This window comes from Sciurus carolinensis, chromosome 15 (assembly GCF_902686445.1).
Source record: "Sciurus carolinensis chromosome 15, mSciCar1.2, whole genome shotgun sequence".
Taxonomy (NCBI): domain Eukaryota; kingdom Metazoa; phylum Chordata; class Mammalia; order Rodentia; family Sciuridae; genus Sciurus; species Sciurus carolinensis.
Window position 1 is genome coordinate 34,674,486 of NC_062227.1, and position 27,488 is coordinate 34,701,973.

Genomic DNA, 27,488 nt, shown 5'->3' on the forward strand with positions numbered 1-27,488 from the left:
TTGCACTCAAATCCTTGTTTTAGGAACTGCTTCTGGGATAGCACAAATTAAGAGACCTGTTGACTTGTAATTGACTTCTTGAGTACTCCTTACCTGCTCTACTTCCTCTTCTTTGTCGGTTCTGAATACAGATCTATTCTTGATGCATGTGTAGGTAGCTTTTCATTGCAAGCCTTCAAGTTCAGAGCCTGACTCAGTGGGGTGGAGAGTGGCTTCAGTGTTATGCTGTTGGTTTTGTGATTCTGCTTTCTTGGGCTGTACCAGGAGTGTGCCTTGCTGCACAAGCTTTTAGAGATGCCCCAAGTGAACACTCAGTCTTAATTGTCATTCTGTCTTCTGCATTTTCTTTGAAGTCTTCTCTCTTCAGCCTCTCCCTTTCTTACCAAAGGCCTTGCCCTTCCATTTCTTTAGGGATTGGTTTTTTTACTTCTCTACTGAAAAGATCAAGTCTTGGCATCTTCTCATATCTTCTAATCTCATCTCTTTATCTTAGACTCTCTGCTTTCTGCTGGGGAAGGGATGTGAACTCTTGTCCTAGGAAAGAGAGTGGAGGTAGGTGGAGAAAGGTGCTGGAGAGCAGAGGACATGTGGGTGAAAAACTACAGCCATCATAGCTTTTGTCCTGAAGTATCTGGATTCTTAACTACACTCATGGTGATAATTAGGGTTTCATTGCTGAAGAAGACTCACAAGAACCAAAATGACAGTGTTTATAATGCTGTGGTTTGTTGCAAGGAAAGGATCCTATATAACCAGCATTAAAAGATGGAAATGCCTCATAATCAAAGATTCCTTTACCACAGGGGCTGGAGAAGCCAGGCCTGAGCTCCATATGTCCTCCCCTTGTAAGGTCACATATATGTGCTGACTCTCTAGGACCAGGAACCACTGACATGTCAGGGAGCCCAGAATGGAGTTTCAGAAAGCTTGCTGGTCACAGAGGCATATTATTGTTAAGTAATCAGTCCTAACAGCAAAGCCCCTTTGGTCTTGTGGTGATCAAGTACAAATCATCAATCTCTGGTAACAAGAAACAATGCTGAAAGCTAAAATTGTCACCAAATTCCTGACTCATAGTTATGAGAAATAATTAGTACAGTTGATGGCTTGATCAGGGTCAGTCCTTGCATGTACTTAAGCAAGATGACTCAGAGCAATTCCAGGTCTTTTGGCATTAATTGTAACAATACAGTCATAATTCAGACTAAATGATACCTCTTCATTTGACAGAAATTACTTGCCATATGGTATCATATAATCACATGGACAATCAAAATACACCTAATTCCAAATATCTATAATAATTGGTAAGGGGTTGGTATGAATTAAACAGTTGAACAATCAAATAATACTAGCACAAAATACAAACTGTCTTATATTTTACATTAACTTTATACTTCTTTTGCCTACCTGGTTTAAGCTATCGGTACTCTAAGCTTAAGGTAATTCATCTATCAAATGGTTTCAAGAATACTAATTATGATCCGTCAAGTCTGAATCTTCCTCAAGTCAGTTTATCAACCACCTCATACTAAGTTTTATTAGCTTCTCCAGTATTAAGTTTACCTATGGTTTAAATATTTGCCATATAGTAGGATCCTGTAGTACTCTAACACATGGTATAATGTAAATTAGACATAATTGCACATGAAAGTTTTCTCCCTCCCAACAAAAGCTACCTTTTCTCATGGATGTATATGTTAAAATCCATGCCTCTATTACTTTAGGATTCCAAACCTTTTGTAAACTTAACCATATTCCTTTTCTTGGATTATAAGGTTTGACAGATAATGTTTCCTGTGAGAAATGCCCCACAACAGGGCCCATCTGTTCCCATTTGGGGTCTTCTAGTCCTGTTTAAAATGTGTCCAATATCCACAAATTGCACTATGGGAAAAGAATGGTTAGCACTCAGTTGTGGTACTAAAATTGTTAAAGAGAACTTTAAGTTTATATTCTCCAATTACAAATTTCCATAGATTAGGTAACCCATTAGTCTTCTATAAGTGTACACCCTATGCTTCTATGATGTGAATTCTTGGCCATTGAGCCTGGGATGGTTAGGATTCCACTTGAATTAAGATTTCTAATAACCCAACTGTGTCGACATGCAAGCTGATTCCCACACTGGGTTTGGGCATATTGTCTTGGTGTCTACTCTGATTTCAAAGCCCATTTTATCAGTGCTGTGTTGCCATTTCTATTGCCACCCTTGTCTTTCTTTCTGGAGGAGGATTCCTTGGAGGTTTCCCATTTGAAATGGAAATCTTTCTGAGTTTGGCTTATTTCACTTTAACATGAAGTTCTCAAGTTTGATCTATTTTCCTGATGACATAATTTCATTTTTCTTAATGACTGAATAAAACTCCATGCTGTATATGTACTACATTTTTTAAATCAGTTCATTTGTTTATGGACACCTAGGCTGGTTACATAATTTGGCTATTGTGAATTGTGCTGCTATAAATATGAGTGTGTATGTATTGCTACAGTATGCTGACTTTAATTCTTTAGGATTAAAAAGAGAGAGTGGATTAAAAAATTCTTTAGGATTAAAAAGAGTGAGCTATACCAATGAGTGGTATAGCTAGGTCATATCTTGGGTTCAATGCCTACTCTTTTGGTTCCTCCACCTCTTTTATGGCTTTTCACCAACAATAACAAGACAAAGGGCTATTTTTACACATCATTTTTGACAGATGGGAACTTTCTAGAATATTCCAATACTGTCCTTAATTCTTCATCATCACAATTGATGGCCATATAATATTCAGATTAATATTACTAAGTGTTCTCCACATTCAACTGGATATGTATTTTCATAGTTTGTTTCCCCAATTAGTTCTTCAATAATACCCTGTCCTGTAAAATGGGACCCAAAAGACAGAGCCACATTAGTTTTGGTTCATAGAGTTATGGTCAGAAGCTTCCATCTGTTCATACATTTGAGGACACACACCACTCATGAAGCATGTGTATATTCATTGGGTTGGCTATTATCCTGCTTACTTCTTAGTTGTTCAGAAGAGGTGGTTTGGAAAACAAAGTCCTTTACTGCAAGAGGCAGCTGGAGTAAAAGTTAAGAGAATATCATTATTTTGCTCTGAGATTCTCTTAAGCACCACAATTAGATAAGTTCTTACCTTTTGTAACATCTATTTATGAACTATGCATCTCAGCATCAATTTCATTTCCATTAACCATTATTCATTTATTATAAACTTAAATCTACAACTTTCCCTGTGAGGTAGGTCCCTCTGGCTAAGTCACTGGGCTAGCAATATGAGATTTTTTCTGGAGCTAATCAGGGGGTCAGACTGATAAATACAGAGAATTTAGGCTGTCCTTACTATGAGACAACAAAACATTTGCACAGTCAGTTCCAACGTGACAAGGTACAGGGAATAGATAATCCAAATCATCAATCCCTTTGGAATTTTTGCATTTAGGTTAAAGTTAATATTCATATTATCATCCTCTGGATTACTTTTAGACTTTGGGATCCTAATGGCAGTACTGGTTTCAGGAGTTAACAGATCCACCACTGAAAAAGAGAACTGAACTGAAGCAGGGAAGACTTGTGTTCTAATGCCTCTGTTGCTCCTTACCCCTTTCCCCCTAACTCTACTGAAAAGTATAATCATTTATCTAATGGAACCGACTTTCAGTCCCCTTCATCTTAAGGTGTGAAACAACACTGGAGGCTAGTAACCCAGCCCTTTGATACTTTGTCATGCCCATCTCCTTAAGCAGGTATTTTACTTATCCATTCCAATCTCCTATTGACTTTTTTCTTTGAAGAATAATAAGACTGGAATACAGTGGTGTACACCTGTAATCCCAGCAACTGAGGGAGGCTGAGACTGGAGATTGCCTTGCCAGCCCCAGCATCTTAGTGAAGTCCTAAGCAACTTAGTGAGACCCTACTTCAAAATAAAAAATAAAAAGGGCTGAGGATGGTAGATCAGTGGTACAACACCCCTGGGTTAGATTCTCAGTGCCATATATATATGGAGAGAAAGAGAGAGAAAGTGTGTGTGTGTGTGTGTGTGTGTGTGTGTGTGAGAGAGAGAGAGACAGAGAGAGAGAGAGAGAGAGAGAGAGAGACAGAGAGAGAGAGAGAGAGAGAGAGAGAGAGAGAGAGAGAGAGAGCGAGCTAGCTTATCAGGCCATCGATGTTGTTTCACTCATTGTGGCCTGCATTAGCAGGGAACTGAGTGTCTTGACCTGAAGGGTTATAGGAAGGAAGTCCCCAGAGTTACTCTGAGTTTCTCTCATGTCTCCAGGGAGAGGGATGGGATTTGGTGGTGAGAATCACAGCTTGCTCCTTGCTTCACCAGAGTCTTTCTCTTTGGGAAACTCTATCTTTCTGCTATAAATTTTAGGTTAAAATAGATGTAGATTCTGAATTCAGTGATGTTTGTATTTTTTTTATTTCTGGATTGATTTCTTGTTTTTAAGTTTATCTAATGGATGATAGATATTAGCTGGAATTATCAAATAAAGGTGTTCCAGTCTCAGGTTATGGTTAGCAAGTGGGAAAGAATAGTTTTTCTCCTCCAGTAAATAATATAAGGAAAAGGGAAATGTAATCAATTTATTTTACTTGAATCAATTTAAAAGCATTGAAAATGAAATTAAATTGTAGTGGAGCATATATAATAATTCTTTATAATTTAATCATCTAATCACATACCATATGTATGACCATATATGAAAAGTGTTTTTACACAATTTCTGAGTGCATAATTCATTTATAAAATACAAAGATGGGTAAAATTAACTTGTTTATAGATGTCAGGATAGTGCTTGCTTCTGAGGGTAGAATAGCTGGAAAAGGAAAATTTTTAGGTGCTTATTGGTATGAATGGTTATATGGATATATTAAATTTGTTAAAGTTCAGCAATTATGCACTTAAGATTAGTGTACTTTCCTGTATATGTGTCAGACTTAAATGAAAAGTAACAAGCAAAATATAGACCCACTCCCCCATAATAGCTTATCTACTATCAGGAGAGATAAGCAGGAAAACTTCCATTTTTGTTGCTGTTCATTCCTTTGTATATGTTCATGTTCAGACTTGGCATCATTTTCTTTTTTTCCTCACAGTGCAAGTTTGCTGGTGATTAATTCTTTCAGTTTTCATATCTGAAAAAGCCTTTATTTTGCTTTGTTTTTGAAAGTTATTCTTAGTAAGCAGAGAATTCTAGGTTGACATTTTCTTCTCTTTCACCACTTGAAAGATGTTGCAACCACTATACTCTTGTGTGCATCACTTCCGGGAAAGAATCTGTTGTCATTCGTGTCTTTCTTATTTTGCATGTTTTGTGCCTTCTTTCTCCTCAGCTGCTCTTAAGATTTTCTTCTTAAACTCTGTTTTTGAGCAATTTTATTTGATGTGCCTTGTGTAGTTTTCTTTATGTTTCTTGTGTTTGTGATTCATTGAGCTTTTTGGTTTATAGTTTTCATTAAATTGTGAAAGTTTTTGGCTATTTGAAAAGTTTTTCAAGTATTTTTTCTGTTCCCGGCTCTGTCCTTTCTTTCAGGGATTCCTCTTAGACATATATTAGGTCATTTGAATTTGTCCTACAACTTGGTGATGCTCTTTTAATTTTTGTTTTAAATTCTCTTTTATCTTTTTATTTTATTTGGGTGACTTATATTACATTGTGTTCAAATTCACTAATCTTTTCTTCTGCAATGCCTGATCTGCCATTAATTATTTTCAGTGTATTTTTAGTTAGGACATTCTAGTTTCCATTTCTAGAAGTCGTATTGGGGTATTTAAAGAATAATTCTATATATTCACATTTTTTGGAAAATTTGAAATACAAGTATAACACTATTTCAATGCACTTCTTTGTTAATTCTAATACTAGGTTGGTTTCCATGGATTGATTTTTTTCCCCTATAAATATTCTTGAGCTGTGTTCAAGGCAGTCAAATTACTTAGAAACAATTTTGATTCTTTTAAGTTTTGCTTTTAAGAGTTATTAGCAGGACCCAAGAAGTATTTAGTACAGGAGTAATTATCCCTCACTACTAGGCAAGAGCTTTCTGGTTTTACCACCCAATGCTCCATGAATTATACACTTTTTTCTGTCTGGCTGAAGGGGAACAGGCACTGTAACTAGCTTTGTGTGAGCACTGGGTTATTTTCCTCTAATCTTCTCAAAGGGTTCTTTTCCCTGCCTAAGAATGCTTTCTCTGTCCCGTGCTGATCAAGTACTCTATTGAGTACTCTATTGAGTACTTGAGGAAGGTCCTCTGCAGACCTCTAGGATTCTCTCTTTCAGAGATCTCTCTGGTACTCTCAACTCTCAGCTCTATCTCTGTATCCTAGGGAGTTAGCTAGGTTCTGCCTGGCTTTGGTTTCCCTGCCGGGGCCATGGAAACTCTCAAGACACTGTAAGAGCAACTTCAGGGCTCTCCTTATTCCCCTTCTCTCAAGGATTGCTGTCCTTCATTGCCTCATGTCCAGTGCTTTGAAAACCCTCGTCCAACTTTTTTGTTTCAGATGGGACAATGAAATTGGTCCCTCCATCATGACCAGAAGAAAATATTTAACTGGATCTATATTACTTTTAAAAATAAATCTCACTTGAGCCCAACTTATTACCCATGTAATGTATCAGGTGTATTTTATAGATATTATATAATATTGCTCTGCTGGGAGATGGATGAATCATATTAAATTGTTTAAGATAAAACATTTCATTGTTTTTTGGAAATATTTTTTCAGTGTCAGTTAAAGGGAAGCTGTTACCACAAGTTTACTTTATCAAGAATCAGGAAGTACTATGAGATCGGCATAAGATTAAAAAATGTTGTTTTGAGTAGGAGACTATATATATTGGGTATCTGGTTGGAAGACACAATTGTCAGAACTGTCTGTCTGACTTAATTTGCTATATTGGTCTTCTTCATCATTTGATATGATGTCAAATGCTAATAGTACAAGTAGCTCACTATCAAGTTATGAAATTACTTTAGCATTTTTAATGTCTTTACTAGCTTTGGCTATAATGCTAGGAAATGCTGTGGTTATTTTAGCTTTTGTGGTGGATAAAAACCTTAGACATCGAAGTAATTATTTTTTTCTTAACTTGGCCATTTCTGATTTCTTCGTAGGTAAGTTTATGTCTTTGTTTCAAATAATCTTTTCCAATTATAATTTATTCCTAAAACCTTAAAATAAGCTGTTGTTATTTCAGGGGACTTTATGAGATTGGGGAAATTAAAACCAAAATGTTAAAGTATTAAAATTCTGGGAAGGGGTCTATATGCTACTCTAAGGGAATATTGTACATAATGTAAATCAGTGAGATAGGATTTTCATCTGAAAAAAATTTTTCTTTTTATAGAATAAAAGTAAGTCCCAAATAGATCTAAAATTGTTTTAGTGTATGAGTTACTTGTTTCTGAAAATATTGTCCTTGTATGTTTAGATTTATAAGTATTTCTCTCTAAGTACATATAGCTTCCTCACTATCACAGTTTTGGGGTAATAGAAATAATTCCTATGCTGGTAACCAGCACAATCAGAAAATGGGATATTCAGGTCAATTAAATAGTATGTTTAATATTATTATTTCATGACATTACACAGATATTATCAAATATACCCAATATTCAACTACCTTGCATATAATACAGGATCATAGTATTATGTAATTAGATGAGACCATGGTGATCAAATTAATGTTTCTTTGAAAACATGTTCTAATTTCACTTTCAGATTGTTATCATTTTAAATAATGCCTATCATAATAAATATAAGTGCAGAACTGTTAGCCAACCAGTATTATTTTATAGGCGCTTCTAGTATAATTTATTCGGGCATTTTCAGATTTTTTTGTTCATAGCTTCATAAAGCTTGCATTTATGTTACAATGAAACAAAACTCGAAGGATACTTAATTCACTGCCTGGAACACAGTGGTTGCTCAACAAATATTAGTCCCCTTCTCTTTTGATTTCTCTGTAGATATGTGTCTACCCAAACCAAATTCACAAATATTAGTATAGTACACAGTGTATGTCAATACTGTTAGATGTGTAGGTATTATTAGGTAATCAAGGGATTTATGGAAGAGTAGGTTATTCTCTTCCTTTAGTAAGGTTTCAATGTAATGGAGTGGAATAGAGAAGTTCTCAAATGACTATAGAGATCTAGAGTGATGTGAGACTCCACGAAGACCCATCAGGCGCTCTGGTCACTCAGAGAAGGGAAAAAGCACATTTAGTTAGGAGAGAGTGGCCTTCAAAATTAACTATTGAAGGATGGATAGAATTTCCATAGGCAGAGATGGGGAGGAGAGAAGAGTCCCAAGCACCACCAGTGACACGCCAGTATAAAGTCATCGTGCGTATCTTCTAGTGTGAGCTCCAGGCTTGCTCTGCAGATGGTTGAAATGGGAGCAGCAAGGGAAGAAGTAGAAATCTCTATGTTGAAGACCTTTAAATGTTGTCGACTGGATTGGAATAGTGGTGTCGGTCTGGATTATTAAGTGGGCAATGTGGAGATTTAAGAATTTAAAAACAGGTGAGTGAGTGAATGGATCGAAACTTTCCCTTGAGGCATTGGATGAGCTACAGGAGGTAGGAGAGGCTGGAGGTTGCCGAGCATGTTTCAGAGCTGATAGTACAGCCATCTAGGCAGAGGTCATGTGGCAAGGCCATGAGCCAGGATGAGGGTGGAAAGGAAGGGCAGGCAGATCTGCACAGGGTGGGGTTGGGCAAGATGAAGATGAGTCCAAGACTGGGCTACTGGGACTAAGAAGGGGCTGGCAGACAGTGGAAGTGAGGAGCATTTGGGGAGGGGAGCTGTGATTCTGATGTTGTCTTGAAAGTTCTGGAGGAAACTGCTGTTCAGGGAAATTAATTGCGGAGCCATGACATAAAAATGACAGGGTCACAAATAAAGGGGGATAACCAATGTAGAAGTATTCTTTAAAAAAAGCATTAGTCTTCCTGCTTCCCTCCTCCATTCAATATTTCCAGCTAGCCAACATTTACAGCTTGATGTAGGTTTCACATTATTCTCTATGCTCACATAAACATGTACAAATATACAAGTATATTTATGTGAATGTACAGAATGTTCTGCTATAAATATACTTATCTCTCTTCTCCTCCTTCACAGAATTGTGTGACTTTTAGTAACAATCAGCATATAAAATAGATGATGTATTTTGACTAACCCAATGGGAGTGAGGCCCTGACTACCCTGGAAGTAGGGAGGGACCAGGTAAAACACCTGAGGTCCTGGAGCCTAAAGCTTTTGAACAAAGATGGCTTCAGGTAAGAATGTAAGCAGGAGTGTCTCTGTGTCTGGCCCAAGGTCAACATTTAGGTGGCCCCTTCCCCCATCCAGGGCTGGAGCACTACACCACAGAGATATGGCTTGTTTCATTAAAAAATGGCACATGTAGTTATTTAGCAGTCCTGGGGGGTCCCCCTGCATCAGCAGGAGGATGGGCGTAGGATGGACTTCTTTCCTGATGAGAGGAACTGCATATGGGCCAAACAGAATCTCTGGTCACCTGCCAGTCTCATCCTTCACATTTCTCCTGCCCCTGCCGGCTTTATCCAGAGTTACTCACTCAACATGGCACTTGCCATGACCCAAGAATTGGGACAGTCCCTGAGCTTTTTATCACAAGATTTGAATATTCTGCCAATGCTTTTCTCTTTGCCATACTCTGAAGTGTGCCTTTTGGTTCTGACCTTGGAGGAACTCTGGGAGGTGGTGGTAGGGCAGGTCAAGACGCTGAGAGGTTTTCTGTAGCTGTAAGCCAGCCATTCTTCGTATCTGGGGTCAGGAAACCCAGAGCCCGGAACCCTGTGATGATGGCAGATTAGATGCTCACATGCACTGGGTACTGTGGTCCTTCTGGCCAAACACCCTTCCTGGCAGTCTTCAGAACTGGCCTCCTGTTGAGAATCTAAATTTGTGGCAGCTGCATAGCTAGCTTCCCAGGCTGAATTTACTGCTGGAAAACAAAGACTTATTGAAGGGAAAAATTTCTTTACCAGCTACACTGGATGATATATAAATGAGATATATCAATATAATTCATCTGCACAGTGTACATCTGTACACCACTGATAAATGTAGATGGAAAAATATATCTATATATCTACAAAATTGCTATCACGTGGCTAATGTTTCCATCTGTGGGTATCTATATACGTGGGTATGCCCACGTTCTGTGGGCATTTATAGCCTACACAGCCATGCTGTTGCCTGACAGCCCTGTCATAGATGGCCTAGATGGGATTTTTCAGTGCTGAAAAGTGTGTGTTGCCAACACAAGACAACATTCCAGGATAAATTCAAGTTCATCTTTAATATCTTCAAGTCCTAATTCAGGACTCTTCTCTCGCCCTCTGTATTGGGCTGCTTGGACTACTGAAACAGACTGTAGAGTCTGTGTGGCTTCATTCAACAGCAGGGAGGTGTGTTTTCACAGTTCTGAAAGTTGGGAATCCCAGATCAAGAATCCAGATAATCAGGCTCCTAGTGAGCATGCGCTTCCTGACTTGTAGACAGCTGCCCTCTCACTGTGTCTTCACATGGCTCTTTTTTTTTTTTTTTTTTTTTTTTTTGGTAGCAGGGCTTGAACCCAGGGGCAATTAACCCCTGAGACACATCCCCAACTCTTTTTAATATTTTATTTAGAGACAGGGTCTTGCAGAGTTACTTAGGGTCTTGCTAAATTGCTGAGGCTGACCTTGAACTCGAGATCCTCCTGCCTCATCCTCCTGAGACACTGGGATTACAGACATGCACCACTGCATCTGGCTACATGGCCTTTCTCTGGCCTGCTCTCTGTTGTCTCTTCCTAAAAGGACACCATTCCTATTGAACCAGGGCCCCACCTTTGTAACCTCATTTACCCCTAATTTCTTCCTTAGGTCCCATCTTCAAATACAGTTACACTGAGGGTCAGGGCTTCAGCACATGAATTGGGGAGGGTACACAAACACTTAGTCCTTAACATCTTCTATGTATTCACTGTCAGCTACTTGTCCTCTGTTGGCCCAAAGGACTGACTGAGGCTATTTGCTCCCTTTGTCTTTTGTTTGCCATTTTCTCATAGAAGGTGTAGCAGCTTAGCTGACTCAGAAAGAAGGGGCACTCCCAGACTGAGGCAATTTTAAAGCAAGCTGGGCATGTCCTCCCTCATCCATTCACGAAAGTGACTTATTCTGAAGCAGGTGCTCTCTGCATGGACATGGGTGTGAAGATCCAGACAAAAGCCTGCTCCCGGTGCTTCTGTTTCTGCTAGGTGCAGAGGCACGGTGCTGAATAATAAACTCCATAAATAAGTAAATAAAACGATGTAGCATTTTAGAGGGTGATAATTGCTGTTGAGAAAAATATAGCAGGGCTGAGGGGGAGGGATGTGCTGGGGTGGGGGTCGCCATTTTAAGCATTGGGGGTGGGGTTTCTGAGAAAGATGCAGGAGGAAACAACAGCTCTCCGGAGGGAGAGCATTTCTTGCCAAGGGACAGCAAGTGAGGAGGAGTGACGTGGGAGGGTATGCCCTGTATCTGAGACCAGTGGAGCCAGGGTGCGGGAGTAGGAGGGGGGCCAGCAGGCTGGAGCAAGTCACCTTTGCCTTCCTTCTCTTGTCCCTGTTCCTTCACTTTTCTTTTCCCCATTACCACATTCTTTTAATATAGTTTATTTGCTTTTTCTCATTTTATTTTTTCCTAAATCAGCTGTGTCAAAGGCTTATTGTTCTGTTCAAGGAACTGGCTCCTGGCTTTACTCATGGAGTTCATTTGACCCACAAGCACAGTTCCAGAGCAAAAGTTGGAGAAATACTTATATTTGAGAAATATTTCATATTCACTTTTCAGAAACTTCTTAGGAATGAGCTGCAAATATCTGCATGACTCCTAGACAAGACATTTGTACTAAAAAGCAGTACGAGAAAACAAGGTAGACAGCAGGGTTTTACTAAACTCATAGGACTAGGTTAGAGTCTGTTTTAAACTAATTGCAATTTCAAACTGCTGCTATGGTTTCGAACACACCCTTCCTCTTTCATATAATTAAAAATGCATGTGAAAAAGAGTATTTAAGGCAGATCCCTCCCTTTAACCTTTAAGTTAGTGGTGTCTATAATGCAGACAGTACTGACATTACACTCTGTTGGAGAAATGAGTGCAGGTGGGACTATACTCATATTGGGAACCCTGGGCTGAAATATCACAAATGTCTGTTTTTGAGATACTTTGATTTATCTCAGGTAAACCTAGTGATCTACTTTGTTTTATAGGTGTGTGTATGTGTGTATGAGGCGTGTGTGCACTCATACACACACACACACACACACACACACACACACACACACACACACATACAACCATAAGGGTTAAGATGAAAACTTTCTTATCATTAAAAATAAATTGAAACATAAAGTATGTTACTTGGACTACAAACATATAAGAACTATGATGTCCTATCTAATGACTTTGTATGTAAACCCAGATAAGAATGCTATGTTCTGTGTTCCCTTCCACTGGTTCTGAAATCTTGCCACTGTCATCTCATATTATCTTGTTTTGGAAGGATTCAGGGGCAGTTTCCTTCTTCTTTTCTGTTTCTTTTTTTTTTTTTTTTCAAAAATCTCTATTTATTTATGTTTTATTCTTTTTTAAAATATACTTTTATCAGAGTATCATAATTATGCATGGTAATTGGGTTCATTTTGACAAAATCAAACTTGCAAGGAATTTGATTTCCAGCCCCATCTCTCCCCCTTTTCCTCTCCTCCTCCTTCCCCTATTCGTCTTTCTCTACTCTTTTACACTTCCTTTCTTCTACATATACACAAAAGTGAAATTCCCTTTGGTAGCCTTCTATGTGAATGTAGCATGCTTTTGTCAAATTCATTCCATTTATCTTCCCCTTTCCCTTCCTTCCTCCCTCTCATTCTTGTGCTCCACTGAACTTCTCTATATGTTTATGGCATCCCATCCCTACCCAACTATCTTCTTTTCCTTATTTTGTTCTAACTTCCATATATAAGAGAAAACATTTGGTCTTTGATGTTCTCAGTCTGGCTTATTTCACTTAACATGATTTTCTCCATTTCCATCCATTTACTGGAAAATGCTATTATTTCATTTTTTTCTGTGTGGCTAAGTAGAACTCCATTGTGTATATACACCACATTTTCTTTTTTAAAAAAAATTTTTACAGACTGTATTTTGATTCATTGTACACAAATGGAGTACATGATTTTGTTTCTATGGTTGTGCATGATGTGGATTCATACCATTCGTATAATCATACATAGACATAGGGTAATGATGTCTGTTACATCACATTTCCTTAATCCACTTACCTATTGACAAGCATCTAGATTGGTTCCATAATTTGGCTATTGTGAATTGTGCTGCTATAAACGTTGAAGTAGCTGTTATTGCTATAATATGCTGATTTTAGATCGTTCAGATAAACACTGAGGAGTGGGATAGCTGGGCCATATGGTGGTTCCATTCCTAGTTTTTTGAGGAATCTCCACTCTGCTTTCCAGAGTGGTTGTACTAATTTTCAGTTGGTGGCAACAATGATAGGCTAATTTGGTTTTCATGCACTCAAAATGAGAATTTCTGTAAGTGCCTGATAAAATATGAAGATAATCAACAAAGTCGAATTTCCACTGAGCTCCCACTTAATAGGTCATATTCTCAGCAAATAAAGATACCTGTCTGAAATGTCAGCACAGTTTAAAAACCCTAAAAGCTAAAAGAAGGGAAGTCCAGCTTAGTCACTTTGACAGGTAAGCAGATTCTGTGCTGGGCTGAATTGCCATGGTAGAGCTTACCTATTTGTTCATTTGTTGAAGGGTTGTGGTCAGAGTCAGGGGTTTTGAAGTCACAGTTACTGGTTTCAGATTCAGCTTCTCCACTTACTAGTTAAGTGTATCTTGTTTAATTGTGCCTCCTTTCTGTGTGGTAGGTTCTTACCTGTTAATTCAGCATGGTTCCTACCTCCCAAAGTTTCTATGAAGATTAAATAAGATGGTAGTTATAATGCACAGAGCACAATGTTTGGCATATGGTCATTTGTATAATACATGTTAGCTGTTATTAGTTTAAGTTAAATGTGCAAATGACCGTGTAAATCAATCTAGGTATTATAGAAAATGTAAGCACTGATTCATGACATGCTCCTAATCCTCAAGAGAGACAAATTAAAAGATGACTACGATGTAAAGTAGAATGTAATTAGAGAAGAAGAGATAAAAGTGGCCCAGTGCCAGGAGAGTGCAGGTGACAGAGGGATCACTTCTGCCAAAGAAGTTCCAGGAGAAATGACATAGAAGAAGTCATTTTTTGACTTCAGGGAAGAACAACAAGGAAGTAAGTACGTTTTTCAGCAGAAAAGAGGACAATGGTGTGTACAAGATCCTAGGTTTGAATCCCAGCACTTAAAAAAAAAAGAGGAAGACATTTTAGGAAGAAAGAATGATGTTGACAAAGAGAAAGAGATGTGAAAACGTGGGGTGTGTCTGGGGAAGGGTAGCCCATTCTTTTTGGGTTGGATCATGAAGGACATAAACATGGTATATGGCTGGAAATAGAGGTCAGGATTCGTATTTAAATTGGAAAGTAATAAGGAACCTTTGGAAGTACATTGTTCATGACATCTGTCATAAAAATATAACATTTAGAGTGCATAGAAAGTCCTGAGCTGTTTAGTGAAATACGGTGTGAATTTTTATATATAACTGTGTTGGTCAGCTTTGCATGACTACAACAAAGTATCTGAGGCAATTAACTTATAAAGAGAAAATGTTTATTTAGCTCACAGTTTGGAGTTCAAATCCAAGATTGGGTGGCCCATTGGTTTGGCCTTTAATGAAGATGGTGGATCATAATTGTGGGAACACATGTCAGAGTGATTGCTCACATCTAGAATCAGGAAGCAGAGAGAGATATTGAGAGACTGGGGTCCCCCGATCTCCTTCAAGGACATATTCCCAGTGACCTCAGGACCTCCCACTAAACCCCATCTCTTAAAAATCCACGTACCTCCCATACTGTTACTGTAGAGACTAAGCTTCTGCATATGCCCTTTGGGGGATTCTCTTGCAAATCATAGTAATAACCTAGCAATTTTTAGTGAAATCAGATATGTCATTATGTTGTGTATACCTTTGAATTTACCTTTTTGTATTCATTGATGTGTGCTATTTGTTAATCCTTGTTTTTCCCCTGAACAGGTGTGATCTCCATTCCTCTGTACATCCCTCACACACTCTTTGGTTGGAATTTTGCAAATGCAATCTGTGTATTTTGGCTCATCATTGACCATCTTTTGTGTACAGCATCTGTGTATAACATTGTCCTCATCAGCTATGATCGATACCAGTCAGTCTCGAATGCCGTAAGTCAAAACAGTTGTTTTTCTTAGAAATAGAGATGTAAATTTTAGATCTCCTAAATTTCCTGCAGATGGGATCCAGGAAATTGCACATATTAAGTCTGTGCTTTACTGCTGAACTTCACCCCCATCCCAACAAAGACATTTTTTAAGTCTAATTTTTTGTCAGGGAATCCCATCCTTTTGTTATCTGGGACAAAATTCCCATCGTGTCTTAGTCTGTGTGGTTTGGGTAAGTCACTCCCCTAAGAACCACTGAAAGGGGAAGGCATCAAAGGAAAACAGAAGGCTAGTTGTCCAGGTGTTATGCTGTCTTCAGTAGTTGGATATATGTGAAGTTCACAGCAGGTTCCACTTCATAGACAAATTGAGACCTGAATATTTTTTTCAGGATGGAACTTGATGGGCAAGTAGAAAGAGCCCCAGATTTTTGAATTTGATGAGAAAATCAGTTCTGAATGACCAGAAGGAGAAGACAGGTTATAGAGTGGAACTAACCAGAAAGACCACGTCCCAGTGCCAATGTAAAACCTATGCCAAGAAAGTCTGAACTTAACCCAAATCTGGAATAGCCTCAACAAGTTGGTAACCATTCTTAAGCAAGCTAAATTTCTCACAACAGAACAAAGGAGAAAATAGGACTTTGGTTAGAAGAGGGCTACAGAAATATGGGGCAGTAATTTGAAATCTTCGAGGCCTCAATGGGAAACTTTCACTTTTCACTCTTGGGTAATTACTACCGTGTGACAGGAATTTTGCTAAGTGTTGGGATACAAAAGTGAATGAGCAGAGATCCTGTTTGGGGGGATCATAATAAACTAAGTGGAGGCAGACCAGGAAGTACAATGGATTTAATATATGGTCTAAGTACTGGTGACCTTGAAAGAATAGTGGTGAGAGCCCTCAGGAAGACTGTGTGCCTTGGAGGCAGATACACCTGAGAAGGGATTATAGGTAAAGCAAAAGACTAACTGCTGGATCAGAGAGATTTTAAAATGATGAGGCTCAAGCAAAATAGGAATTTCTTTTTCTATCACAGACCAGTCCAGGAAAAGTGGAAGGCTATGCTCCAGGACCCCAGTAACAGGGTAGCTCTGTACCCTCTCCTCTAGGTCTGGAACCAGAAAACTACTATACAGGGTCAGATAGTAAATACTTTCAGCTTTGAAGGACTATGGTCTTGGTTGGAACTGCTCATGTCCACTGTTGTAGCATAAAACAGCCCTAGACAATATATGAAAAAATGTGCATGATAGTTTTACAATAGAACTTTATTTGCAAAAACAAGAGCTGAACCACATTTGTTCCACAGATAGTAGTTTGCTTACATCTTCTCTAGGTAATTATCTTCCGCATAAAGTTATGCTGTTGTTACTCCAGGTTCTAGACAGGAAAGGGAAAGGACAGAAGTCTAGGATGAGGGATTTTCTTTTAAGTAAGTAGTGCAGAATCACACTCTCATTTCCACTGACATTTTATTGGTGAAACTTGATTACGTGGTCCCACCTTTCTGGGACTATGGTCTATAGCTGTGCCACCACATGGCCAAAAGAAAGGGTAAAATGAATGTGAGAGGACAGTCAGCTCTCTCCACAAATTGGTATTGGGCACTTGATTAGTGCCAGGGTTCATTGCAGTTTATATTGGTCGAACTATGTGAAAGTAAAGGTCAGTTTGGATTAATAATTCAGATACCAATAATGACATATTTTCCAAGCTGCAGGTCTTTACCCATTATTGAGTCCTAAAATCAGTTCAATTAGTTGTAAACAGTTGCTTATTTTTTTTTAAATGAGAAAACTGGGAATAGAGTAGAATAGAATAGAATACAAAAATTAGGGTAGAAAATATCAAAAGGTTACTACTTGTACATCATAAAGGTAACTACTGTTTTATGAATACTTTTGTCTATGTACTTGGTTATGATGTAAAATATATTTCTTGCTTTAGGTACAGTACTCTAAATCAGAATCTTTCCCATTTGTACCTTAACATTTTCCTTTCTTTCTGGATTAATGTTTCATTTTAATGTTCATTGGATGTTCCTAGGACTTCCTTCACTGATTGTCCAAGCTGTTGAGTCTACCCTTATGTTTGTGGGTAGAAGAGGGACAGCTCGCCCACTTAGAAAAAGTTGGTTACAGAGAGAAGAGAAATGATGCCCAGAGAGAAAGTGGATGTGTGTGTGTGTGTGTGTGTGTGTGTGTGTGTGTGTGTGTGTGTATTTTCTCCTAGTCTTGCCCGAGGACACCCCCTGACTGTGGCTAGATCTCTGTCCCTAGTATGCAGCACAGAGTGGAATGCCTAATAGTCTTGAGGAGCAAATGCATGGAAGCTGAAGGCAGCATTGCTAATGGTTCTGGTTCCGGGGCAGCCTAGTGAAACCAGAAGGAAGCCTTCCAGGACCCTTGCAAGTTCACGGAAGTGGTGGTGGTGGGAAGCTGAACTCTGACTGTAGAAGGGGAGATGTGCTAGAAAACGGGTGGGCTGGGTCTGGGAAATGGAAATCCGAAAATAATTTGGAAAAGAAAAGTTTAGTACAGATAGCAGCACAAGATTACAGCACTCAGAGTTTTCTAGAAGGGTAGATTCCATGTAACTGGAATTTGTTCTCTCAGCTTGAAATCAAGGTGTCAACAGGACTGTCCTTTCTCTGAAGGCTTTGGAGAACCTGTTCCATCTTTTCTCCCAGCTTCTGATGTTGCCAGAAATCCTTAGCTTATAGATACCTCTCCAATCTCTGCCTCTGTCATCACATGCTTCTCTCCCTGAGTGTCTATGTCTCTGTTTCCTCTTCTTATGAGGGCACCAGTTATATAGGATTAGGCTAGACCCTAATCCAATCATTTTGGATTAAAGTGAACCCTAATCCAATGTGACCTCATCTTTGATTACATCTGTAAATACTGTATTTCCAAATAAAGCCACATTCACAGATACTGGTGGGTAGGACTTCAACATATCTTTTCGGGGGACCCAATTCAACTCACAACAGGCCCTTACACTGTGCCTATAATCTCATCTCATTATTAACACCAGTATATCCTAGGGTGCTTCTCTGCCTCACAAAAGAAATCCAACAGACAGAAGGTTGGGTGTTTTACTGGGGCAGAGGAGGAGGCAGGGTAAGGGGCAATATCCTGAATAGTGTGCAGATTTGGTAATGGGTGAGAACTTGGGCATCCATGGATTTCAGGGAGACCACCTCAGCCAGCTGGGTCTGGATTCAAGCAATCCTTGAGCTATCTGTCCAAAATGCTCCCCAGAGATGAAGGGATTGGCATTCTCTTCTCAAATCCCTCAGATGTCCGTTATCTCAATTGACCTTATGCATAATGAAAGATCACTTTCCAGCATATTGTATTATATCATTACAAAGGCTGAACAGAGCAATTAAAAACTAAATGCAGTTTTATGACCATCTGGGTATTGTTACCATCTTCATAATCATTAGATTTAGTGCAAGAGATGTACTAATTAGTGGCATAAGAAGCAGAAGACAAAAAAGTATATTGTATATGGGAGTCTGTGGTCAGTGCCATTCTAGTTAGCATTTCAGCATATTCTCAGAAATGCCACTAGTTTGGGTGGGGGAAGAAAAACCACTTTCCTACAGTTGAAATAATAATAATTATTATTTTTTTAATTACTAACCAGTTTTCTCTTACCTCTAGCCATTGGTGATCTCTTCTTAGCATGCACATCCATCAAGGAAACATAGTGCTAGAAGTGTTATGTCCCTTAAAAATATGTCAACACTGTGGGCTAGCCTTTAAAACTCACAGAGGGAATAGTACGTAAGAGAGGGTGAAAGGCAGGCAGACTCCCATTTCCTGGGTAAAGTATTTCCTTTCTTGTGAGTGAGGAAAATAGAGAAATATGAAACATTTGAGCTGGAAGGAAACTTATAGATCCAGAAGAGGTTCAGAGAGGTTGCTTGTTCCAGATGCCCTTACAAAATTCTTGATCCAGATGTTTAGCCCTCATATAGGGTAGTTGGCCTTAGATGTCCTTTGATGTAGAAGATATTCTTAAGGATTTCAGGTCTAGCACAAGGATCCTGTGATCCCAGGTCAGACGTCACCTGTGAAATCTTTTGCCCCTGTAGAAGCCTGTCCTTGTCACCCAGTGGAGCTAGAACATTGTCCACCCTTAAAACCTGCAGTGGCACTTGCCTTAGTCATTTCTTTTACAGTGGCTGGCTGTCTTAGGTTGGCATTGTGGTTTGTCTGATGGAAATATTGTGGGTGGAAGTGATTTGGTAATGCTCAGTAACAATGGAGTATTTCCTAGCAGCAGATTTAAACATCTTTCTGTTAGTGTTTGATCTTCTTGGGAGTGATGTGAGAGTCCTTCTTACTTTTCTTGTTGCCACTTTGAGGTCCCAGAATGAACTGCAGAGTAGATTCTTTCTGAATGGTGCAATCAGATAAGACATGTCTTTCAAACTTTGGGATCATGGTGAGAAATACATTTTACGCTGTGATGTAGTACATGCATTTCTCTCCATATGTGTATCTATATTCCCAAAGATATATTACTTTGGTTGAAAAAACATCATCAAACAATAACTCTGTGTAATGCATTGTGACATTGACTCTTCTATTGCATTGAAAAGGATGTCTGTCATGATCCAGCCTGCCGGTTGAGAAATAGTGTGATCAGGTGTACCTAATTCCAGTTTAATTCAGATTAATGTCTGTTGGTTAGGAAAATTTGTTTTCTAATTTTAGATATTAACCTTGACATTTTCTATGGTGTCAGAGGTTTAACCTTGAAAGTTACAGTTTTCTCCTTGAAAACCATTAAGAAAATCCATATCTTGGCTCAGGTTCCACTCAGATTGAACTCTCTGTCCTGACACATGTCACAATACCCATGTTACTTCATGTCTCAACCTCTTGCACATCCCTGAAACTTCTGAGAGCCCGTGGGATGCTTTGTGCAATCAATATATGTTCATTACATTGAAACAAACTTATTTGGTCTCTTGTAGGTGTCTTACAGAGCTCAACATACTGGGATCTTGAAGATTGTCACTCAGATGGTGGTCGTTTGGGTGCTGGCCTTCTTGGTAAATGGGCCACTGATTCTGGTTTCAGAGTCTTGGAAGAATACTACTTGGAATAATAATAATAATAAGGAATGTGAACCTGGGTTTTTTTTGAAATGGCATATCCCCCTCATCACTTCATTCTTGGAATTCCTGGTCCCAGTCATCTTAGTTGCTTATTTCAATGTGCATATTTACTGGAGCCTTTGGAAGCGGGGTAATCTTGGTAGGTGCCTCAGCCATCCTGGACCCAACTCTGTCTCTTCCAGAGACTCTGGGCACTCAATCAGACGTGGATTATTTTCAAGGACACCTCTTCCTGCACTGCAGGAAGCAGCAACATCCCGTGGTTCAGAGAGACAAGGAAGAAAGAGCAATCTCTTCTTTTTCTTCAGAACCCATGTGAACAGCAATACAGTTGCTCCCGAAGCCAGTTCCCTCTCCCACTCTGATTCTGTATCTCTTCACCAAAGAGAACATATCGAGCTGCTCAGAGCCAGGAAATTAGCCAAGTCACTGGCCATTCTCTTAGGTGTTTTTGCCGTTTGCTGGGCTCCATATTCTCTGTTCACAATCGTTCTTTCGATGTACAAACCAGAGCAGCGTCCTGAATCAGATTGGTACAGAATTGCATTTTGGCTTCAGTGGATCAACTCCTGTGTTAATCCCTTTTTGTATCCATTGTGTCACAAGCATTTTCAGAAGGCTTTCTTAAAGATCTTTTGTATGAAAAAGCAACCCATACCCTCACAAAATCGGTCGATATCCTCTTGATGATAGTGTTCTCATTTCTGTAAATTTTAGTCTTAATCTCACCATATTGCTCATTCTACTCTACCAAAATAATCCATAAAACAATAACACTTGAAAACTTAAAAAAGATCTGAACTTGGAGGCCAAGGGAACATTAGCCTGTAAATAACAACCTAATGATGAATTGATAGCATATTTTTGTAAACTCATAGCCACCATGTACTATTTTTCTTAGTCAACACCTCTTTCTTGTTTCGTAGATCTTGACACAACCTTGATTGTAAAGTCCAGAGTCTCTCTTTTCTTTTTATGTTGAGTACAGTACTTGTTAACAGTAGTAAGTTAATTTCTCTCTCTTTTTTAAAATTTGATAGCAAAAGAAATGTATCCAGTTTGAAAGTCATTCCCTGAAGTATGCAATAGAATCAGGAGCCTCATTTGGGGGTAGGTAGCTCTGTTATCATCAGTGGACAGGTGTGTTTGGGTTTGAGTTGACAAGAACAGGGATGCTGGAGTGAGCCCAGGTGAGCTCATGTATATGTCCAGAGTTTGTGTCCCTGATCCCAGGAAGGAAGAAGGTGTGGTATGGTAGAGGAAGGCCCTGTCAATCACAGGAGAAGAGGACAAGGGATAGGTAGCAGTTTGTCCTATTTCTTACCGCTCTCTTCTTCCAACTTCCATACAAGCTACAATTCTTTGTGTGAAAATACCAGAAAAAGAGGACAGGTAAGGGGTGGTGTAAGGACTATATGATCATTGACCGAGCAGGTGTCAATGGTTATTTCTCAAATATTGTTGTATGTATTTAATGTCTTTACTCATTTGCCCAATATTGTATATTGCAGTGCCTGATGGTATTCCTTTATAATGTAGTTGATGCAGGTTATACTCTACTGAGAATTCACATTGTATTAGTTTGGTGATGTTTTGTTCTTTCGTTCCTTTTAATTGTTCTCTGTTTTTCAATGTCATAAAATATTATTTTTCTCAGAGTTAATTTCATCTCACCTAAAGGTTTTTTTTAGTATTCCTTCTACAACTTCTCAGAGTTTTTATACAATTGAGTAATTTTTGTATTTCTTGACCCTCTTAAGCCTTCAGTTAATTTTGAACACTAAACTACAAAAATATCTTTAAGCAACATGGCTTAGAAATGTACATGATTTTTATATACACTTATGCTTTAATTACATAAGAGATACCTGTTTAACACTTATTAGCAATTTGAAAAATTGAGAATTAAGTTTTCATGAATGCATAAACATATAAAGTTGCTATGTGTCAACTGTTGGTTTTAACATTTATAAATCAGTAGTTGTAGATCTCATGTGATTGCTGGAGGCCTGAACGTTCACAGAATTGAGTGGTCCTAGGAAAACTTTTCCCAATTGAACCTTGAGGGAAGCATACCTAAAATATTCACATGTGTTTTCTAACTTACATATAAAATATAATTTATACTTCAAAGATGCTGTCAATGTAAAGCAAGTTATTTTATTTACCACCATAAAACAAAAAAAGCTACAAATTGTTTATGGTACAGAACTTTTAAAAAATCACATTCATAGTCTCATTCTGATTTCAGAGTTGAGAAATGAACGATATGTATCTTGGACATGACAAAATATGATATACACATGATAAATGAACTAAATAGGCTACAGCTCTATAAAATGAGAGTTTGAAAAATAAATACTTTTGATGGCACATGAATGTATTCATCAAACAAATGTTACTGAGACCTTCAGAGGTATTAGCTAGTTATTGTAAAGATGACTGTGAAAAAAAAAAAAAAAAAAGATGACTGTGAACCTTGCCAAATAGATTTAGAGTCCCTAGGAACAGGACTTTTACTCAGGGGTTCTCATACTAACACTGCTGGATATGCCACAGAAGCTCAGTTGGTACTTAGTGAAAGGCTAGATATTTTCCTTCAGATGGCCACAATTTTTACTCCTTCCTGTACTTTCCAGCTCCTCCCATCCAGAGTGACTTGCTTTGGCTAATAGACTGGTGCCAATAGGCAGGAAAATGACATCCTGCCAGCTCTGAGCCTAGGCTCGAAGAGACCTGTGCGCATTTGTTCTGTCTCTTGGGAGTTGCCCAGCTGCCAGGTGAACACCTGGCAGGCTAGTCTGCTGCAGCATGAGGGGTCATGTGGAGCAGAATCAAGCTTCCATGACTGAGGTGGACTTGGCCTGGCAGCCTCTAGCTGGCTCAGTGGCTTCCTGGAGAGGCAGAGGCAAAATGAGGTCTGCCAAAAGCTCCTACCATGGCCCAGACCAGAGGAGTCACACAGCTGACCCAGCGATACCTGAATAATAGTAAGACTACATCCTGGGAGTGTTCATTGTTTGGCAATAGCTCACTGACATGTCGAGCACCTACCCTACTGTGATTAAACATATCCTCCAAAAGCTGAGTAGAAGAGAGAAGTAGACATTGATATTGCTTATTTTGTGTGATAGCTTGGACAAAAGACATAAACATTATTAAGCAAGAGAACACTTTTTTTTTTAAGGTCATGGCTACTTCTCTACAGGAACATATTCATTGCAAAATGATTCAGTTGCAAGAATAACTGATTTTGAAATATCACAAATTACATAACATACCAGTGGAGTAGGTACACTCGTGAGGGTGAAATTGCACCAGGAGGATGGAGAGGAAGGGTAGCCGAGGGGGAAAGAAGCTGCTCTTAGCTCTGTGCGTCTCTCCCTTAATCCTTCCAGTCAGTCTCTTCAAGTTGCCACCTAGGTCAGGGACTGCAACCTAACCATTGGTTATGCACTTTATATCAAATGGTCCCTCTCACTTTTAAAATGTGTCTGTCCTTGCTCATGCCTGCAGTCATTTCTTTATATGCTTAGCCTTTTATAAAGGAGTAAGAGAAGGAAGAGGACTTTTAGGAGGATCAGCCAGTTTGGTTCATGGTTAGTAGTTCTGTGAAAGAACTGGTAGAAGTACTTTCCGTCTTGTTTTAAATGTCAATACTGCCTATTCTCTGCTCTCTCAGAGAGGTTGGTCATAAAGAGTTGAATATTAAAGAAAACATGCTGCCTGGCAAGGTGGCACACATCTGTAATCTCAGCTACTCAGGAGGCTGAGGCAGGAGGATCTCAAGTTTGAGGCCTGATTGGGCAACTTAGCGAGACCCTGTCTCAAAATAAAAAAAAGGCTGGGGGTATAGCTCAGTGGTAGAGCACCCCGGGGTTCAGTGCCTAGTAACACACACACACACACACACACACACACACACACACAAAGAGAACAGAGGAAAAAAAGAAGACATCCTGCAGAAAAAAAGTAGGGCAACTGTTGAAACATTTTTTCTGATATACATCCTTATTTAAAATTTCCAATAGTAAAGATAAAGATGGAAAAAAATACACTTTTGTTCTGTCAGGGAAAGGTGCTTATCACCTTCTTCTTGGAAACTGAAAGACAAATGGTTTTTAAATGATTACTCAGTCCTTCTTGTTTTTTTGTCCCCAGTTTACAGTATCCAGGTCATGACCCAGGGGGCAGGTAGGTGGTAGGTTGGATGTTCTGCTTCTCCTGGACTCTTCATTTCCCAAGTTCAGTTGGTTTGAGTTCAGTCATTATCTTTGAGTTTTGCTCCTCTGGCTTCATCCTCTGGATGGTCTGGAGTTCTGAAAGCCATAGTCTTCCACACTATTTTCTAGACTGAGGAAAATGTCTGCCACATTGAGATAATAGTCCAGCAACGTTCCTACCATGAAGTGTCTGCTGGGGGCAGGGTAGGCAGAATCCTCACCTTTAAGGAGTTATGTATCACCTGGCATGCAATCAACAGGAACACTCACAGGAACGTGTGTGGCAGTGGAGTGACATAGCTTGACTGGTTGTTTCATTCATAGTGGTATTTGTAGGGAAATGAGAGGGCAGTGCCCAACCGTGTACTGCTGCAGAGCTGCCCTGCTTGGCCAGCATCTCTTTGGGCAGCCCAGTCTTCCTGTGGCAAGGCCACGTAGCTGTTCTCCTGGATGTTGTACAGACAAGGGTGGCTGGAACAAGCTGGAATAAAATCACACGGGTGATAAAGATGAAGTCTGGTACTTACTCTGCCTGCCCAGAATTAAATACCGCATTCTTTGGATGCTAAAGAAAGAGGAGAGTCAATGACTTGCCGCAGGCAACACGATCTGCAGGTAATGAAGTCATCACTTGAACCTGGGGAATCTGAAACCAGAGTCCAGGTGCTTAAGCTTCATCCCACCGGGATCTCAACACTTAGGGGGATCTGAAGTTAATAAGTTAGGCTTTCAGAAGGAGGTGAATAGCTAGTGGACCAAACAGCAACAAAAACAACAGCAAAACAAGTCAAATCAAATCAAAACAAAACGGTTCAATATCAGCAAAATCCCATTTTAAGGGCCTTATCCCTGCACTGTATGGCAGTTCCTATATTCTCCACCAGATGGCAGTAGGTCCACATGCTTTTTCTTGCTTTTATTTCTGTTAGCACTGCCACTGAATAAATAAATGCAGGGATTGTTATGTATTGCAATCTAAAGAAATCTGATAACAGCCCCTCACTTCTCACTATTTTATATTGAATTAGACTCAGAAAATCAGTTAAGGCAACATAAACTCTAAAAAAACAAAACAATGACTTCTTTCACCCACTAGAAGGCAAGTTTGCCCCAGGGTGCTTGTATAAGGGCATTTGTGGGTGTGGGGGCACTCCACTGAACACCCCTGTCCCACCCGCTGCCTCCCACCACACCCACCTTCCACCTTCCACACACACATCCACACACCAACAACACACCACACAATCCACAAACTACACACACCACACACATCCACCCACATCCACCCACCTTACTATCCACCCACCCACCCACATCTAGATGCCATACACCCCCACACATTCATTCACTACACACACTACACATCCACACATTCATACACTGCACACTTCCACACACCCACACACACCCAAACACTATACACATCCACCAATCACACACATCCACCCATCACTCACATCCCCACACCCACACATATGTACACACATCTACATACTACACACATCCACACATCCATACACCCACGCCCATCTACAAATATACATATGCATAGTCACACCAACTGCTCCCCGCCCCACATTCCAGAAAGAATTCCTTCTTGAAGAATTCCTTAAAATCTCCTGAGACTATAATATAAGTACAAAAGTTTTTCTGTTTCACTAGGGTCATTTGCTAGACCTTCCTTTATAACAATATCACAATTTATTGACTTTAAAAGATTTATTGCATTCCAGGACCTCCAAATCCTTTCAAAATATTTCTTCCTCCAAATTCACTGAAAATGAACAATTCTCCTCTGTTTTATACATATACAAACCCATTCCATCTTTCTTAATTATTTTATTGGCATTTCTCTTATAGCTACTCTTTTTTTTTTTTTCTTTTTTGGGTGCTGGGGATCAAACCCAAGGCCTTATGCTTGTAAGGCAAGCACTCTACCAACTGAGCTATCTCCCCAGCTCCTCTTACAGCTACTCTTAAACCATCTTTCCCAGTGACCTCTCAAAGTAGTGGTTCACTTCTTATTGTAAAGAGTATCTAAAACTTTGTCAGAGATAACTGTAAATTCATGATCTTTCGACTTAAAATTCTTTGTAAAATCATTATTTTCAGCAGCATTTTCCCTATTTTAGAAATCACCCTCTTCTGACTAAATTTGGTATTGCAGATCCATTCTAGTTGATGGAGGGAGTGTGGGGGGGTGCCCAAAGAAGCAATAGAATTTCATTTGAGTAAAAATTGAAATTATTTTGTAATAAAAATTATTTATTACAAAATGATTTCAAAAGTGAAATCATTTTATTACGAAACAATTTCCACTTTCATATTACACCATGTGCCATTTGTCTGGCCACATTTTAAATCTTTAGCCATGGGCATGGCTTCCCTGGTTATCCAGTCAGCACATGCACGTTGAGGTTGATTTTACCTTTGCTGTAAGTTGTACCAAAACAATCACTTGAGTTCTTTCTGTGCTGTTTCCTCAAATAAAGTAAGTTGGTAACCCCCATCAAATCTTCATCTTACCAATATTTTTTCCTATATGATTTAAATCAAAGTATTCCTGACTGAAAGTTTTTGCTCCTTTGACACTATGTCCTCAATATTACACAGACTCTTAATGGGGAAATCATGTACACTTTGATGATTATGTACACTTTGAAATCATGTACACTTTGAAAATTACTCTATGGTCAATTTTTTGGAAACAAATCTA

At 39.1% G+C, this 27,488-nt stretch overlaps 1 protein-coding gene across 3 annotated transcripts in view; it reads left to right on the top strand.

Annotated features, from left to right (window-relative positions):
• Positions 1-6,894: 6,894 nt before the first annotated feature.
• Hrh4 (histamine receptor H4) overlaps positions 6,895-27,488 on the top strand; it is a 70,000-nt gene continuing 49,406 nt past the window's right edge. The window contains exons 1-4 of one of the 3 annotated variants that reach the window (XM_047526638.1): positions 6,895-7,132; positions 15,249-15,412; positions 20,406-20,483; positions 20,732-21,060. In XM_047526638.1, coding sequence (XP_047382594.1) covers positions 6,937-7,132; positions 15,249-15,412; positions 20,406-20,483; positions 20,732-20,914 — 621 coding nt within the window. In that variant the 5' untranslated portion in view covers positions 6,895-6,936 and the 3' untranslated portion in view covers positions 20,915-21,060. Of the gene's footprint in view, positions 7,133-15,248; positions 15,413-20,405; positions 22,244-27,488 lie in introns of those variants that run through there. The other 2 variants (XM_047526637.1, XM_047526639.1) reach the window with 2 other exon arrangements.